This window comes from Argiope bruennichi, chromosome 10 (genome assembly GCF_947563725.1).
Source record: "Argiope bruennichi chromosome 10, qqArgBrue1.1, whole genome shotgun sequence".
Taxonomy (NCBI): Eukaryota; Metazoa; Arthropoda; class Arachnida; order Araneae; family Araneidae; genus Argiope; species Argiope bruennichi.
Window position 1 is genome coordinate 5,554,636 of NC_079160.1, and position 19,432 is coordinate 5,574,067.

Below are 19,432 nucleotides of genomic sequence, written 5' to 3' on the forward strand. Positions count from 1 at the left end.
TCACGCACATGCGCAGTATCCCCTCCTATACTTAGAATTGTGCATTTTGAGCAGATTGACACCATGTTTAATACTTTTATTGGCTAGTCATAATGAGAGTCTTACACTTTTCAGACACTCTCGGAGTACAAGGATCGGTGGCTAGGTCGGCAGGGCGAGACGCTAACTTTTGAAGGTCTTCAGTTCGAATCGCGAAGCGGAAAGTTTTTTATATTTTTTTTCTTTCTTTCTTTTAAAATTTATTTAGTTATTTTCCTCCAATTATAAGAGGGTTACTATAAATTGCTCCAAATCATATATTTCAAAAATAAAATTTAATATCAAAATATTTTTATATTTAATCAGAATTTAAACAAGCATGTTTACGCACATGCGAATTATCCGCTCCTATACTTAGCATTGTGCTTTTTGACCAGATTGACACCACGTTTAATACATTTATTAGCTAGTAATAATGAGAGTCTTAAATATTTTAGACGCTCTAGGAGGACAAGGATCGGTGGCTAGGTCGGCACGGCGAGACGCTATCTTTTGATGGTCTTCAGTTCGAATCGCGAAGCTGAAAGTTTTTTTAATTTCTTTTTCTTTCTTTTTTTAAAAAATTTATTTAGGTATTTTTCTCCAATTTTACGAGAGTTACTATAAATTATTCCAAATCATATATTTCAAAAATAAATTTTAATATCAAAATATTTCTATATTTAATCAAAATTTAAACATGCAAATTCACGCACATGCGCAGTATCCACTCCTATACTTAGCATTGTGCTTTTTGACCAGATTGACACCATGTTTAATACTTATATTGGCTAGTCATAATTGGAGTCTTACACTTTTCAGACGCATTCGGAGTATAAGGATCGGTGGCTATGTCGGCAGGGCGAGACGCTAGATTTTGATGGTCTTCAGTTCGAATCGCGTAGCTGAAAGTTTTTTTCTTTCTTTTTTTTTTAAATTTATTTCGGTAATTTTTTCCAATTATAAGAGAGTTAATATCAATTTCTCCAAATCATATATTTAAAAAATAAAATTTAATATCAAAATATTTTTATATTTAATCAGAATTTAAACAAGCAAGTTCACGCACATGCGCATTAGCCACTCCTATACTTAGCATCCACTCCTTACTCTGCTCTTTGACCAGATTGACACCATGGTGCGAGACGCTAACTTTAGAAGGTCTTCAGTTCGAATCGCGAAGCAGAAAGTTTTTTATATTTTTATTTCTTTCTTTTTTTCAAATTTATTTAGGTATATTTCTCCAACTATGAGAGAGTTACTATTAATTGCTCAAAATCATATATTTCAAAAATAAAATTTAATATCAAAATATTTCTATATTTAATCAAAATTTAAACCAGCAAGTTCACGCACATGCGCAGTATAAAATTCTATACTTAGCATTGTGCTTTTTGACCAGATTGACACCACGTTTAATACTTTTATTTGCTAGTCATAATGAGAGTCTTAAACATTGCAGATACTCTCGGGGTACAAGGATTGGTGGCTGAGTCGGCAGGGCGAGGTGCTAACTTTAGAAGGTCTTCAGTTCGAATCGCGAACCTTAAAGATTTTTTTTCTTTCTTTATTTAAAAAATTTATTTAGGTATTTTTCTCCATTTATAAGAGAGTTACTATAAATTCCTCCAAATAATATATTTCAAAAATAAAATGTAATATCAAAATATTTCTATATTTAATCAAAATTTAAACAAGCAAGTTCACGCACATGCGCAGTATACACTCTTATACTTAGCATTCTGCTTTTTGACCAGATTGACACCACGTTTAATACTTTTATTGGCTAGTCATAATGAGAGTCTTAGAATTTTCAGACGCACTCGGGGTAAAAGGATTGGTGGCTGGGTCGTCAGGGCGAGACGCTAACTTTCGAAGGTCTTCAGTTCGAATCGCGAACCTGAAAGTTTTTTTTATTTCTTTTTCTTTCTTTTTTTTAAAATTTATTTAGGTATTTTTCTCCATTATTCTTATAAATATTTTGGATTATTCCAAATCATATACTTCAAAAATAAAATTTAATTTCAAATTATTTCTATTTATTCGCTAATTATTATTCGCTAAGTTATAATAAGAGTCTTAAATTTTCAGACGCTCTCGGGGTACAAGGATTGGTGGCTAGGTCGGCAGTGCGAGACGCTAACTTTTGAAGGTCATCAGTTTGAATCGCAAAGCGGAAAGTTTTGTAAATTATTTTCTTTCTTTTTAAAAAAAATTTATTGAGGTATTTTTCTTCAATTATAAGAGAATTACTATAAATTCCCCCAAATAATATATTTCAAAAATAAAATGTAATATCAAAATATTTCTATATTTAATCAAAATTTAAACAAGCAAGTTTACACACATGCGCAGTATACACTCTTATACTTAGCATTCTGCTTTTTGACCAGATTGACACCACGTTTAATACTTTTATTCGCTAAGTTATAATGAGAGTCTTAAATTTTGAGACGCTCTCGGGGTACAAGGATTGGTGGCTAGGTCGGCAGTGCGAGACGCTAACTTTTGAAGGTCATCAGTTTGAATCGCAAAGCGGAAAGTTTTGTAAATTATTTTCTTTCTTTTTTAAAAAAATTTATTGAGGTATTTTTCTTCAATTATAAGAGAATTACTATAAATTCCTCCAAATCATATATTTCAAAAATAAAATGTAATATCAAACTATTTCTATATTTAATCAAAATTTAAACAAGCAAGTTCACGCACATACGCAGTATCCACTCCTATACTTAGCATTGTGCTTTTTGACCAGATTGACACCATGTTTAATACTTTTACTGGCTAGTCATAATAAGAGTCTTACACTTTTCAGACGTTCTTGGAGTACAAGGATCGGTGGCTAGGCCGGCAGTGCGAGACGCTATCTTTTGAAGGTCTTCAGTTCGAATCGCGAAGCTGAAAATTTATATTTCTTTTTCTTTCTTTTTTTAAAAATTTTTTTTAGGTATTTTTCTGAAATTTTACGAGAGTTACTATAAATTATTCCAAATCATATATTTCAAAAATAAAATTTAATTTCAAAATATTTTTATATTCAATCAAAATTTATACAAGCGTTCACGCACATGCGCAGTATACACTCCTATACTTAGCATTCTGCTTTTTCACCAGATTGACACCACGTTTAATACTTTTATTGGCTAGTCATAATGAGAGTCTTAGAATTTTCAGACGCACTCGGGGTAAAAGGATTGGTGGCTGGGTCGTCAGGGCGAGACGCTAACTTTCGAAGGTCTTCAGTTCGAATCGCGAACCTGAAAGTTTTTTTTATTTCTTTTTCTTTCTTTTTTTTAAAATTTATTTAGGTATTTTTCTCCATTATTCTTATAAATATTTTGGATTATTCCAAATCATATACTTCAAAAATAAAATTTAATTTCAAATTATTTCTATATTCAATCGAAATTTCAAGAATGAACTTCACTCACTTGCACAGATTTCATTTCTATTCTTATCTTTGTGCTTTTAAACTATATTGAAACTGTATTTAAAACTTTTATTGGATATCCCTAATGGAATTTCAGACCCTTCAGACGCTCTGAGGATTCGGGGCTTGGTGGCTAGATCGGCAGGGCGTATAACTGAGTATTGTAGGTTTCATGTTCGAGTCTTGAATTCGACTAGAATTTAACCTTTATTTCTGCAGAATTGGTTTTAAAATACCTAATAAGCTATTTTAATACTGCTTGCTTTGACTTTCAGTATATTTACAATCATTAGCAATTAATTGTTAAAATCATAACTAACGTTTAAAATGGCGGAGGGGGAGGGGAGAGAATTTTATCTCTACAAGATGAAATTCTTTGCTAATCTAACCTTTGTGATTCATTAAAGAGAAATTAAAGGTTTAAGAGAAAGATTTATTTTAGAATCAGAAGTATGTGTCAAAAAAGTTCCCACTTTCTATGCATGAGTTTTTTTTATCGTTTTACAACTGAGCATTGAAGTTATCTTAAATTATTTCGTTTAATATTCTAAAAAAAAATGGTTCAGTACATTATAGCAGACGAAGAGTTGCGTGTTCCAGAGATGTAAGACTTTGCTAGATTTCATATTTGGTCTGTCAAGGAATGAGTTTCAGACCAACCTGGGCCATCACTGACTGTGGTTATTTTGAGAGGCCTTTAAAATTTTCTCTTTAATGAGCAACGCAAGAACCATACAAATTGTAATTCAAATAGATGTACAATGTGATTGTCAATGGTGTGGTGGAGCCGAACTACCGATCCTGCAGTTTTCCTTAATAGAAAGAAATAGGAAATCAAAGCCGGCGTCCTGGCCTAGGAATATCGCGTCTTCCCCGTGATCTAGGCGTCCGGGTTGTTCTCTACCCTGTGTTCTATCTGTGAGGTGCGTGAATGAGCCCTCCTGTGAAATGCGGTTGTGAAAGCGAGTATGTTCGAGTTTCTTCTTTATATGAGCTAGAAGTCAGACTTCTGCCCTCGGGTGCTCAGGGTTATTTACCCTCAGAAGCTACTGTGCAAAAACTTGGCTTAAATAGACACACGACAAAAAAAAAAAAAATTACGTGGAAATGACTTAATTTTAGTATACATAAAAGTTAATGCAATTAAAAAAAACTGACAATTTCACCCGTATTCATTTTTTTATTCGCCATGCGCATTGTTTTAATGCTGAATCAAAATATATAAATAATTCTTTTAAAATAATGCAAGCTAACAAGCACATTTTTATTTGTTTGTTACGTGTGATCTCTATGTTCAGTATGCTGTTTTCAAATGTGAAAATAATTTTTTCCCTCTGTTCGTTCGTTCGTTTTTTTAAAGATTTGTAAGATTTAAAATTTATTAATTCTTACTTTGGATATACTAGCCGCTTTTGCCGACCAGTTGATTGGCAAGGAATTAATAATTCCTAAAGATATCAATTAAATATCATTCATAACTTAGTTTGAAGATCTTCACTAGCAAAATATTTTTAAATCTCAAAATTTTGATAGTCATAACATTTTTTACTATTTAAGGGGGGAAAAAACCCCATTTTGTTCATTCTGTTACACATTTTCCTAATTACTCTGTCTAGATCCATTCAGTTATATCAAAAGAAAGAACACAATACTAAAAAATGGGTGCTTGTTAAAAATATTTCACCATTTCTTGATTCTGAAGTAAAAGTTTAATTGTAAGTACAGCAAAATCTCAAAAATTTTATTAGGAGCAAAACTTATATTGAAAGCCTCAGCATGGAAATATAAATAGAAACTTTATATCTTGTTGAGCAGCATTACGATAAAAGGCAGGATGCAAAATTAATAACAACGGAACAGTCGACACTATTAGTCACTGTTATGAATTCATTTATTTACTTAGGATTCAAAAGTTTTTTTATGTATGTGTATTAAAATATAAATATATTAAATATCCTTAAAAGAATTCTTTAAAACGAAATACATTATTTTTCAAAAATTAAAAGATATATAATTTTAAATTTCAAATTTTTCCCAATGATTTAACTTTTTTCTATTATTTTTTCCTTTTAATCCTATAAAAATTTATTTGGAACAGAATTAGGCATAATTTTATAATTGCAAATAAAAATGATTTTTTTTGTAATATTTTCATGTACATGCTATGAATTTTTACAAGAATTTTATGTTTTTCTGAACTTAAATTGACTTTTACTTCTCTAAAACAATTAGGAAAACAAAATACATTTCCAGTTGCTGTTTCATTGCAGAATTTGAGAAATTTCGATTATAATATTCAAAGTAAAAGAATGTAAAACAAATTCAGCAAAAAGCGCGACTCGAACCTACGACATTCAACACACACATCATTCACGTTGCTCTAACTGACACTACTCACATGCACGTGAAAAAAAATTGAACAAAAAAGTATCTAATCAAAGTCAAAGAATGACGAAGAATTCTGGAAATGCGCTCATACTTCCGCGTCTCTCCCCTTAATGAGACAGAATCGTCGAAAAGTGGTCGTCTCAGAATACTGTAACGAACAGTACATTAGAAAGATAACAAAATGTGACGGTTTCGCAAATCAGTAATGTGCCATGGTTTGTTAGGAATAAAGATACCCAAAAAGATCTTAGTCTCACAACCTTGGAGGATTTCCCAAGAAACTATCAATATCAGACTAGAAAAAATCGTCAAAAGCGATAACATTGGATATAAAAAAAATAGAAAATTACGAGCCTTCACTTCCAAAAAATACTCTATTAAGAGACTTCGTCATTCCCTTCATGTCGGAGTCATCATCATAGCTTTGCCAAACCGACTTGACTTTGAAGAGAAATTGCTGAATAAAATTCATGTAAAATCTTTTCTGTCTCTCTTTTTCAATTCGCCCCCCCCCTTCGAATTCTTAGTAAAAAGGTAGCTATTAAGTAAATCCTTTATTTTTCTAAGCACAGCCATTTACTAAATAATCTTATTGACGCATTTAAGAATACTCAGATCAAAAACACCGTGACATTTCCCTCAAATCAGCCAATTGACTCTGAGAGATTTCGATTAAAATATTACATATAACTGAAGAAATAAATAAATAAAGCAAAATACGAGCCTCGAAACGACGACATTCCACACATGTATCATTCATGTCGCTTTAAACATTATAGTGGCATGTCCATGCTTTCAAGAGGAAGTTAAATATACTAAACAGAATATATTAAACAGAAGATTGAGTAAAAACAATGTAATTCTATGGCAAAAATATAGAGTTTATTTAACTACCTTTCCGATATGATTCCGTTATAAGGAAAGTTTCAAATTAATATTTCACAATGGAAGAAAAAAAAATCCAATAATTTGTTTGCTGAGTCAGAGAAATTTCGATTAAAATATTAAAAATAAATGCATAAATAAAAGTAGAAATATGCAAAAAGAGAATTTTATAACAGTTTAATTCGATTATTATAATAATTTCAATTCGAATATACAGGTTTCTGATTACTATGTCTCCAAAAGATACATTTTTTTTAATTATATTTTTCTGTGAACATGATAAATTAAAACTGAAATATGTATATGGGACCTTACATCATATTTGCAAATTTCTACTGAAGGAAATCTATTAAGAGGAAGTCTGTCTGAAAACCAATTTTCTTAACAAAATGAGTTAGATTAATAAAATTTGATACATAGATTTAGCATCTAAAATGTAAATTCAATTCATATTAGAAGCAAAATCCAACTGAAGTTATCATATGTCATTCTGTATTTGTGCATAACAATTGTAGATACAAGATCAGATTGGCAGCTGTAGGTCAAATGGTTTGGCCTGTAATGCACCAACCACACAAACTTATTCCATCTTTATTAGTAGAAAAGATGGCTAAGTTCAATTTTACGAATTATCCTTTGTGTATTCTACACTTTTTGGTTCTGTTCATAATTGGGGTTTACTGAATTGTTAAATAAAATGTAAACATCTCCATTTTGATTGTCTCATGGCACATGTGCAAAAGCATGAAGAGTTTCCATAACCAAGAATAGAAAATTTTTAGATTAAAGAATAAGATAACACATAAATATATATTTTTATTCTTATAGTGATAAATAATTTATAAAATGCTACCATAATGTAAAAATACTGATGATGGTTGAAAATACTGTACAAATTGTACTATTAATTATTAGGTGCAACATTTCGGAACGATATCTCACAACATAAGCAATTTATGTTTTCACACTTTGGAGTCTCACAGGTAAAGGCACAGTCACCGCTTCCACACTGTAAAGAGAAAAATCATTATTTTCCTGTAATAAATGCCAAAAATGAAAGAATGAATAAAGTATATCAAAGGTTACAACAAATTTAAACAATGAACATTTTATTGTCCTGTACTTTTTTTGGAAAATATAAAAATAATAAACTATTTTGTAGACCTTAAAAATTGAAAATCTTTAATATTACAAGATGAATTTACTAGGTAAATACAAATCAAATTAATTTATTTTTGAAATTTTGGAAAACAAAAAAAAAGTTAATTCACATCTGAAAAATTCTAGTTGATTTTTCTCTTACCTAATTTGTTGCCAGCGTATTTTATTAAAATAAATGTCTTAATTCTGAATTTTTTTTACCCTCTTCAAAATTTTTTAATATGTTTATACTACTTCTTTATTCTATTTTTTACAATATAAATTTCCAAACATATAATATAAAATGACACAATCATATTATAAACTTGAATATCAAATCTGTCTTCTGAAATTATTACATTTCATTGAAATAATCAAATAAAATCAACCATTACCAGATGTCTCAATAATTCATTTTAAACTTTTACTGATTCTACAAGTTTCCTATTCTTTTAAAAGAAAAAAATAATGCAGAATAATTGATATATTAACATAACCAATTAACTCTAAAATTAGCTTCGTCTAAGAATATAAATATATAGCTGTTTTCACAGAATACAGAGGAAAAAAAGAATCATAATGCTGCTCTTTAAAATAAACTGCTGTATTATATATAGCCTTCAAAATGAGTTGTACATCCATTAAATCCTTGCTTTTAGAACTAAATGTAATTGACATTTTAAATTTCAAACACTTTTATTTAAATAATAAAATATTTGTATGCTAATTTACTCATACCATTAATATGGCTCAAGATTAACAATTATATATATATACTAGCTGATCAGGCAAACGTTGTTCTGCTTTATAAATTATTTCTAGTGAATATTTTGGTTGTTAATTAAAAAATAACGAATGCATTGTAAGTGTTTGGGGATGGCATCTATGACAGAAAGAGGAATGAAGCGCTGTACACGATGATCGCCGATAATAATTAAAAAAAAAAAAAAAAAAAAAAAAACATTCATTTTCTCAATATAATGTATTTCATTAAAGTAACGAACATATACATTGTTTGATCTCTTAAAAATTAAACGTAAAGTGAAAAAAGTAATATATTTTTAATCATAAAGTTTAAAAATGAAACAAAGAAAATCGATATTCATTTCGCAGAGCAATTGAGTGTACGATATTTTTTGTCAGTCCGTCTTTAGCCAACACAAATAACGTCGATGGTTTGCCCATTCGAGAACATGTCACATATAACTGACCGTGTGAAAAACATGGTGTGCCCAAATCCAAACCGCAAACAGATATCGTTCGGCCTTGCGGCTTATTCATTGTCACTGCGAATGCCAATCTAATAGGAAATTAAACGCATTTGAATTCAATTGGCACGTCTGTGAGAATCATTGGAATTCGTGGCAGCAAAACATTTTCGGCTCGGAATTTGCCATTGAAAAAGGTGGCTTTGGTAATGTTTTTCATCTATTTTTTAATGATCAATCGCGTGCCATTGCACAGTCGTGGTGGGTTCAAATTCCGAAGTAAAATAACCGGAGATCTAACTTCAGTCGTAGAAGGTGTGATGACATGCCTGACAAATCCAGTGAGTTCAAAAACTCGATTGGATAATTTACAGCTTCGTTAGCATCGCAAACTGTATCGATCGATTTGTATGATACCAAGTCGCCTGGCAACGACTGCTGTATCTTGAAGTTTAAATCGTCGACGTCCACATTTTTTTGCTGCCAAAATGGCTCTTTCTATCAGCCACACATGATTTAGATATTGTGCGCGTACATCGGGAAATATGCGGTCAATGAGAGTATTTTGCGAATCAACGATAGTGCAGAAATTGGTGGGAAATTTTATGCATCCAGTGTTTTCATAGAAAGCAACTTTTCCATCGCCGATATATAACAATTGGTCCGAAAATGTATCAGCAGATAGATCTTGTAGCACTTGGACGCGCATGTTTATTTTTAGCTGGACTTTTTCAACATTACGCCATAGTGGCGATGATGTCAAGCAAGCGTTGATTTCATCAGCTTACGTTGAACATGGATAGGGACACCCTTATTACCCAACGTTATGAAATATACTTAACGACCTATTCTCATACCTACCAAATACACATAAAAAATTTCATAAAAATCGGTCGAGCCGTTTGGGAGGAGTACGAACACAAACACCGTGACACGAGATTTTTATATATTAGATATAATGTTATGAATTTTGTGTAATTAGATGTAAATTTTGTAAATAGTTTAATTGTATAAAAATTATTTGTAATGTAATCACGCACCAGGGAGAAAAGACTGTTCTACGGGGATTTCCAAAAGAAGATCGCCATATTTCACTAACTTGGCGATGTAGGTGTGTTGGTAACATAATGAGGACACTAATGACTTTTACTACACGCTAAAATGTGAAGTGGAAGCTGGGAAATAAAGATTTGCCCCGCCCTCTTTAGAGGGATGCTATATAAGACGCGGCGTGGTAGGAGCGAGAAGTCAGTTCAGAGAGAAAGCTGAGATAGTCGAGTTGTTCTAACAAGAGTTTGGCTGTAGCCGTAATTGGCCGATTGAATAGTGTCAATTAGCCGAGTATTTGTAGTTTGTGTTGTATATATTTGATACACGTTTCGTAGATAATAAAGTCTGCATTTTATAAGCATCTTCACATCATTCTTGAGAGAATTTTCTTAACAATATATAAATAATATTAAAGTTTAATAATCAGATTTAGTATGTATTTATGTAACTGATATCAAATGTTAAATTTTTTTAAAAAATTTATAACCCATATAAAATATTTGACACATAGCTAAGGGATTTATATATGTTTGAAATAAAAATGTATTTAACAACAGTTATAAAATTAAATAATATCTCTAAAGATTCAATATCCCAAATCTGAAAAATGAATATTTTCAAAAGGATTCTTTATAATTTTAGAACTTATTTTATTAAACACAAATAAACAATTTTTGCCAAAATCCATTATAATCACATGGAAATTATAAAATACAATAACCTAATTAATTTCAAAACATTGCTTACCGTATAGGTGCCATTTTCATTGCAACACTGCCCATTTGCCCAGTCACAAATAAGAAACTCTATACAGTTTACTCTCTAAAAAATAATTCTTTATTATTTAAATGGTTTAGTATATATGTCAAATTATTTTTTAGTATAAAAGAACAGTACATTTATAGTTCTGATCTAATCATTATTTAATAGAATCATTGATCTTTTCTACCCACATAATTTCCTAGATCTGAGTAGAAAATGATTTTTTTTCAAAATTACAGTTTGGCTTTCTGAGCCAGTCAGTGTTATGATCTTTTCTGTCATCATAATTTCACCTGAGTCATGGAATTTTGCATAAGATATCTCTTTTTCTAAAAAGTCTTAAATATACCAAATACAATTTTGCTCTCTTTTATCTAAGTACAGTGCAGATGTATGGTTCGAAAGCTGTCAAATATTAGTCAAGAACTGTCTCCCTCTCACCATTATTTTACAAATATATAAGACAATCTTTAAATCACAAAGGTTTCTAATATCTGTTATAGTTGACAGCTTTATGCTAAAGAACTAAAAAAAAAAAAAAAAAAAAAAACTGATACAAGATTTTTTCAACCAGCAGTAACATCCATAGCAGCAAAACTTCCAGCATTCATTTAAAAATTGCATTTCTGATCCCCTTCAAGGAAAATATCAATGTGCTAAGAATTTAATCGCCTTATACAAATAAAAAACCTTGTTGTTGAACACATTCCATGACAATAATTTGCATCCAAAAACCCATACAGACCACAACATCTTAAATAAAAATCGGCCTTACTTATTATCAATGCAACAAGCAAAGTCAGTCTTAGTGAAAAATAACTTAAAATAATATTCAAACCTGCTACATGTATTTAATAAATGATCCATAAATTGGGAGAGACAGCCTTTCATATTTGTGCTGAAAACTGTAGAGATAGAAATTTCTACTTAATCATATGGAAAAGTTAGAAATTGGCATTCTATCCATCTCCAAATTTCATTACATCATCAAATAATAAGGGCATTTGATCCTCAACTTCAAATTTAAAATGCTCTAGCCCTATATATACAGCAATCCATTTCAAATTTAGATATTCTGAACTCAAATCAATAATCTTAATCAATAATCATGCCACTGTGGTTCTAACCAGAGCCATTGTGATAAAAATACATCCAATGGGACTGGAACAGCTGAGAAGGGAGAAAAAATAAGCGCTGTTTGCTTTTTGCTTACCATGTTGTTTTCATTCTTTCTCATACTATCATTTTAAAATTATATCGTATAAATTTCAATTTATAACAATATTGTTTACTTATTTTAAAATTTTAATCATTTTGCATAGGTTTCAACATAAACTGATCAGTATATATATATTTCAAAATTAATTGGAAGCTTTCGATTTAAAAGAACAGTTGATTCAGAACAGTTGATTCTAAAAAATAATTTAAAGAATTCATTAGACAAATACAATGGCAATATTTGAAAACTTGTTACAGAAGTCAAATATTTTAAAATTTGTTAAAAGCATTTAACAGTGTCTTCATTTGGATATGACAATTTTCACAAATCAAGTAAAGATTATTTTGTCCCGGAACTTATTTCAAATATTAATTTTTAAAATGAGACATTATTATTCAATATTCAAATATTAATTTAATACAATCACTTCGTTGAAAATGAGGCTTCACATTATGAAATATGTATCCAAATTCCAAAAAGGCTAAGATACATGATTATACAAACCTTCATAGAATTCATATTATTTCAAATGTAGCTTCTACTGTTATTGGTTCTTAACTTTCTTCTGTTTGATGCTATTCAATAGAGATATAGTAGATGATACCAGAAAATTATTGTTCAATAGAAATACAATAATTGCAACAACAAAATTAACATTATCTGCTGAATCTGCCTCCAATAGGATCAGATTAATATTTTATTAACATAAGAATAATTCAATCCATATTGAAAATCTTAACTCTGTTATATGTTCTAATTGACAAAATATTTCTGAAGTATGTCTCCTCAGGTTATTTATTTTGATCTAGAATTGCATTTCTGTTTTTCTATAATATATCCAGTGAATAAACTCGTCTTTCCCCAAAAAAGCCAAAAATTATGCGATTCTATTTTTGTTACCGTACTAAAATTCTGAATCATTTAATAAATATAAGCTGAAATGACATAAAATATTTTTAATATTTAGTAACTCTTCTAAATTGTAATTTTAACAATTAATCACTAATAGATATAGTATTTAAGAATTTGAACTGTGAGAATTTTGTGAGTTTTCTCTATTAAATACAATTGAGAATTTTGGAGATACATGTACTAATTAAAACAATAGTGTTAATTTTATTTAAAAATAGAACAATTTCTTATTATATTAAGTATAAACTGCATTTATCAAAATTAATGAAATTGCTTTTGTTGTTGTTGCTCATGGCACTTGTCATAGACAAGTCTGCTGACAAAGTCAGTGAATTTAAGCCGAGTTTTAGCATCTCTTGTTTCAGTAGCGACATCTAGGGCCAAGGGTACGTCTTAGCTACTCATGCATCACAGCCTTATTCACGGGGCAGACTTCATTCATACATTTAATTCAGTCATCCACAGATCGCAATTTACACCTGAATCAGAGAATGATCTCCTCTGATCCAGTACCGCCAGTGGTATTGTCTCGACTTGGAGGACTTTGTGGCTATGACAGATTTATATGTGCACCAGCCACCATATACACCAAGAGCTGGCGGGGTTCAAATTCACAACCCAAGGGATGCAAATCCAGTGCCCTACAAACCAGGCTATCCTGGCCCTAAGAAATTGCTTTTTAGAGAATTATTTCAAAATTTATTTAAAATGATAGGATACAGTATATCATCTTTAGCATTCACGTAAGTACTTAAGACAATTTATTTCTTTTTATACGCAATAGTTTCTAAATTATAAGATAATTGAAATTTTATACACCTTTTTAAAAAAATGGATAAACAATTTCCAAATATCACTCGACAAAAATTTTTAACATTAAAAAAAAATTTTTAACAAAAACAAAGATTTTTATCATGAAAAGCAAAAGAGAATTACAGCAAATAATCTATTCTTAAAATGGTAATATAATATTCGAGTTATTTATATCATCAAAACACGCTTCTCTGCTTTTTACAATGAGTAGTCTAATGCTAATATAATCTTAGACTTAATGTTCAAGTAATTGCAATCAAAAAGTTTAAAGTGGAAAATACTGCTAAGAAAGAGAAATAAAACATATTAAGTCCTTACATGAATGTTAGAGATGATATATATTATGTTTTATGTAATCCGTTGGCAAACTATAAATATGTGCAAGAATTTTAAATTCAAAAAGTGTTTAGGAATCCAAAATGATTGTGAGGTTCCACTAGTTTGCTATAGGAAACTGACTGACCACAGGAGGAAACAGTCCATCACTTATTCAAGAACAGTAATGGCAGATGGAGTTAGAGTTCCAAGCCCATAAAACTTTATTGCTTTCTCAATGGATCCATTCTGACGCATGTGTGAAAAAGCTCTTGTTAGGTAAGTGATCAACATATCTTAAATCCTGCTCATTTAATTCTATTAAAATGCAAAAAAAAAAAAAAATTGCAATAGAATTATATGGCAGTTTAAAATAGAGGTTTGTAAAAGTAAAAATGCATTTTTAAAAAAATGCCATATGCAACATTAATAATTTTATTTTTTAAATGCAACATAAAAATGATTTTTGATTGATAAAAAAAATATATATACTTGTTTAGAGGGACAAATGACATCCAGACAATTATCCACTGTTGGTAATTTCCAGTTACAATGTTGTGCACAATCACTGCATGAATTGCAACAGCTGGAGTTTGGTTTTAAAGAAGAGCAACAATTCTTGCAGATGCCATGAGCCTAGGAATGCAAAATCTTTCATTGTTTAATATTAAAATATTTTCTAAAGCAAAAATAATATTTATGAATATATCAATTGAAAATACATAAATAAAATTTACATTGCATAAAAAATGGCAATTTGTTCCTTAATTAATGATTAAGCATTATCACTAATATTTTTCTCTTCAGCTGAATTTTTAAGGACCTTTTCTTTCTACTAGTAGCAGACTGAAAGGTTTTTGGAATCAAGAATGAAGAGAAGAAATTCCTTTGCCTCTTTAATAAAATCAATTCAGTTTCTAAATTCAATTGTTAATTAATGACGACACTTGAGCTTAAAATAGCAAATCAAGTATATTTAGATTTTTATCACATGAAAAACCGCAGAGAAATTTTATGTTAAGAGGCAGTTAATAATGTTTCGTGTTGGAATGTTACTCTCTCAAAATACTATAATATTCGGTTATAGGAAAAATAAAGATGTATTGATTTTCAAAGTTGTTTATTTATATAACCAATCAAGATATGTTGGTAATTTTTTTTTCTAAAACTTTTGACATCTCTACTTGCGTTTCATAATACATTCATAATTAGACGAAACTGCCTTTTATCACTGAAAAATTGAGCAAGATGCATATTTACATCACATCAGAATTAAAATTTATACCGTACAAGGAATTTTGTATACAAAACAAGGAGAAATGATTGATACAAGTCAGGGAAATATGGTAAAGTGGTAAAACAAACATTCCATCCGAATTCCAACAATTTTTAATGAATGATTAAACTTGTATGCAGTCTTACATTGATTGGTACACTTTCTTTTATCTATGAACTCTTGAAATTTATGAATGATGGATTCATTCTAATGAACAATTTGATGATACTATATATCTAAATTTATTATTTAATTCTTTGATGAGAGCGTGAAAAACACAATTGGTAAGTGATAAATTGTTTACATTGTTAAAATTGTTTACATACTACATACAATTTACTTATCATCACTAGATATCAATCACTTAAAAAAAAATCATTTTCCTCATATTTAATGAATGTATAACAAATCTTTATCCACACTGCCTAATGAACTCCTTTGAATTCATGAGGAACTAAAATATTGAGCTTGCTTACATATCCAGCTTCTTAAGGTTGCCATTAATGCTTACATGATAGATGTTTTACAACTATGCAATCCCTTGTGTCATACAGTGTGAATTTGCTTCAATTAAAGCCTAGACTCTTTGTCATTATGAACTCTGGTGGGCTACTGTGAAAAGGAGTGTCACTAAGATAAAAATTCCCTACATAAAACTTTAATAACCATCTCTGGCACTGATGTTCTTGCAAAGCATCATCACCATAAGTTTGATGTATGTTCTTCACTTTATAGATGTAAAAGAATAAAATATGGCAAAAATACATAATTTAATCTTCTATTTTACCTTGTTGTGTACCTTCCCAAAACTGTCAATTACTTTTTGAAAACACAGCTTGAACAATCAACTGCCTGACAAAATAGCAATGTAGACGGGAATCATTCTAGTTATTAAAATATGAAATGTCACCATATGTTGAATAAAATATAGCTGATCTTCTCCAACAACATAACAGTAACATGATAATTAATTTGATAGTTAAAATGTATTGCACTACCTGCTCAAAGTATTATGGGTATTTTTGTAGTTTTCCATTAAAAAAGGCCACTTTTAATTCGAAAGAGTAAAAAGGCTTAGTAAACATTTGATGATCAATGAATACGGTTATGATGGTTAAAAGGTAAGTATATTTTTTACAACCACAGAAAAGATTAAAAATAATTTTCAAAAATAGATTGTAAAAGAAATTTCATTTAATCACCATAATGATCATAGCTTGCTTTACTTCAATTTTATTTTATTACTCTTGATCACATTTGATATTTAAATGAATAAAACAGATTCCAGAAAAGTCAAAATTATATATTTATTTGAAATTTTTAATAACTTATTATTATTTAGCTAATAAAGAGGAAAATATAAATACCTCAAAAAACATAATCAAAAATAAAAACATTTACAGCACATTGGACTATTTTCCTAAAAATGTACAAAAATTTAAATGAATATAAAACAATTAAATTAATTACTTTACATTCAATGAAATAAAGAAATAACATCAAAAAATAAAATGATAAAAAAATACCTAGTGTGTGATGCTTTTACCCCCCCCCCCATTCTTCTTTTAGAGTGAAGAAATGCAAACACACACAATTGCTAAATAATGGTACAAAAGATATTCGGCAGTCAATGTGAATCTAATAAGATTGGAAATTTAATATTTCTTAATTCATATATAATTTAAATAAATTTAAGATGGACTTATTAAGACTGTCAAACAAAATCTATGTACCACTTTTTTCTTATCTCACCAAGCAAAAACAATTTTCTGCTCATATAACAAGTTCACAAAGCCAACTTAAGCTATAGAATGAATGGTTTTTAGATAATTTTATGTAATAAGATTTTTAAGTCATTCATTTTTTTTTTATTTCTCCATTCATCATGCTTTTTAACCACTGAAGAGCTAACAAAAAAAATTATAGTATATTATTAAGATAATTAAAGTCAATTGCTTAAATTAATTATTCAAGAAGGAAATATCATACTATAAGGCATTTTCTGATTAATAATCCAATCATGAGGAAGATTATATATAAACTCATAGCTAAACAAAATATTGCAGCAGTAGGTAAAGGCCATATCTCTACATTCTTTTCACTATGGGTTTCATTCTGTAAAGAGAAAAAGTCAACATCAGACGGCTAAAATAGTCACAATTATAAAGCATATATGTAAAAGTAGAATTTAAATGTTAAAAATAGAATAAATTAAATCTAGTGTTTCTAAAATCTAAAAATATTTTATGTGCTTTTTCCATTAGAAGAGTCCCAATTGTCATCAAACCTAAATATTGATTATGCAAATTTTTTCTGAAGCCCCACTAATAAAATCATACCAACCAATTAATATATATATATATATATATATATATATATATGTAATGATATTTTAAAATCTAATTTAAACTTAATTAATTTCCTAATTTTTAGCTTAATTTAGCCCATAGTAACTTTATTCTAAAATGTTCTCTTATTTCCTGATTCAATTCCACCTTTTTTATTTAATTAATACAACAGAAGCTCTGTAAAATTGCTGAGATTCAGCAGTTCACATGCTCTAAGTGAAGGGATAAAAAAACTGTCGAGCTAAGACATTCTTTTAAATGATCACTATAATTCCCTTACTATAATCGACATGTGTAGAGAATTCCCTATCAAAATCTCACAGTATATAATCACAGGGATAAAATTTTCATTAGCTTTTCCTCATTTTCACTCGTGTCATTCTGTGTGATGTGTTTTGTCACTTCTGCTTGTAAATAAATTATGTCTCTGGGAATGCAATAAAGCAAACTTAAAAATTCAGAGTGTCTTCGGTCATGATTCTACTGCTTAAAAATTATGATTACTTAAATATATATATATAATATTATTTGAAATATATTCCACATTTATAAATTGTGCATAACAAATAGTTCTACACACTTACTGTATTAAACAATCACATTTTATATTCCAAATGCATAAAACTGTATATTTAATTTCAATACAAACCTACTAATCTTAAAATTGCATGGAATCCCCAAAGTAAGATCTTTTTTAATGTAAGCATTGTAATGCAATGAAACATTAAAATGTATTTAAACAAAATTGCATTTCAATGGAATTTTTTTTAAGGCTGTGATTACATTTTTTATTACTTGAAAATGTGAGTTTTTATTGCATTACCTTCTATTTTAGGTTTTTGACAGCATTTAATAAAACCCAACCCACAGTCATAGGAAGGGAGGAAAGAAAAAGTTAAACTAAAGGTAGAAGCGAAATCACCTAATAGCTATTGATTAAAACATACTTTAAAATCTGAGAAAAAAGTTTGGATCATTTAAAAATACATATATCAAGACAAAGATTTAATAAAAGTTATGAATAAATGTAGCAAAATATAAAAAGACATTGTATTCATAAAAGCAGAACATTAACTACTTATTTCAGGTAATTACAAGTGCATACACAATCACAAATAACTTACTGATACCATTCGAACAGTAGTTTGGATTTAAAAAATTCCTTCAACAAAAAGTAAATATCAATAGAAATTATGCAGCAGGTAACGTAGAATAAAATGTATCGATTACAAAAGGCACTTTATATCAAAGGATTACATATCATTGTATACAATATAAATAATTTGTATTATATACAATTAGTAATCCGACAGTCATTCGTTTTTAATGAATATAGCTTTCTGGTACTTTTTAAATCATCATTCAATTTTCAAGAATGGTAATTTGAAATGGCTTTTTTACGAGATGAAATTTTTATAAGATCTATGATAAAAGTAATCATCCCCAGCTTCTGATTTTTACATGAATAAAAACAGAATGAAATAGATGCAAAAGTTGCTATACCCAACCTACAGACTACATAAGTTAAAGTAAACAAACACTCAAGAGTAGTTGCAGTTGAAGTTAAATTTTACCGGCTTGTGCTGCTTGGACAGAACGAAAAGTGCTCAGGTTTTTTTTTTCTTTTAGTAAACAGAAAAATTTCTAAAGTCTTATGGTAAATCTCTT

The 19,432-nt window shown here is 29.3% G+C and overlaps 1 protein-coding gene across 2 annotated transcripts; it reads right to left on the reverse strand.

Moving 5' to 3' along the window:
• Positions 1-7,524: 7,524 nt before the first annotated feature.
• On the reverse strand, positions 7,525-19,304 carry LOC129988856 (uncharacterized). 2 transcript variants are annotated; one of them, XM_056097134.1, is made up of 5 exons: positions 18,889-19,304; positions 17,406-17,531; positions 14,633-14,776; positions 10,867-10,941; positions 7,525-7,730 (listed from the first exon to the last, which is right to left on the reverse strand). In XM_056097134.1, exons 1-5 carry the CDS (start codon positions 18,895-18,897, stop codon positions 7,626-7,628), a joined length of 459 nt encoding a protein of 152 aa, XP_055953109.1. In that variant the 5' UTR covers positions 18,898-19,304; the 3' UTR covers positions 7,525-7,625. The 2 variants fall into 2 exon arrangements, with proteins under 2 accessions (XP_055953109.1, XP_055953110.1); XM_056097135.1 differs by having other exon boundaries at positions 19,268-19,286.
• Between the last annotated feature and the right edge of the window lie 128 nt (positions 19,305-19,432).

Bases quoted from the DNA above. Each gene is read 5' to 3' on its own strand.
- LOC129988856 (XM_056097134.1), bottom strand. The intron at 14,777-17,405 runs GTATGATATTTC...TTGCATTCCTAG, and splicing joins TAATCAGAAAATGCCTTATA to GCTCATGGCATCTGCAAGAA. The intron at 10,942-14,632 runs GTATATATATTT...ATTATTTTTTAG, and splicing joins TCATTTGTCCCTCTAAACAA to AGAGTAAACTGTATAGAGTT.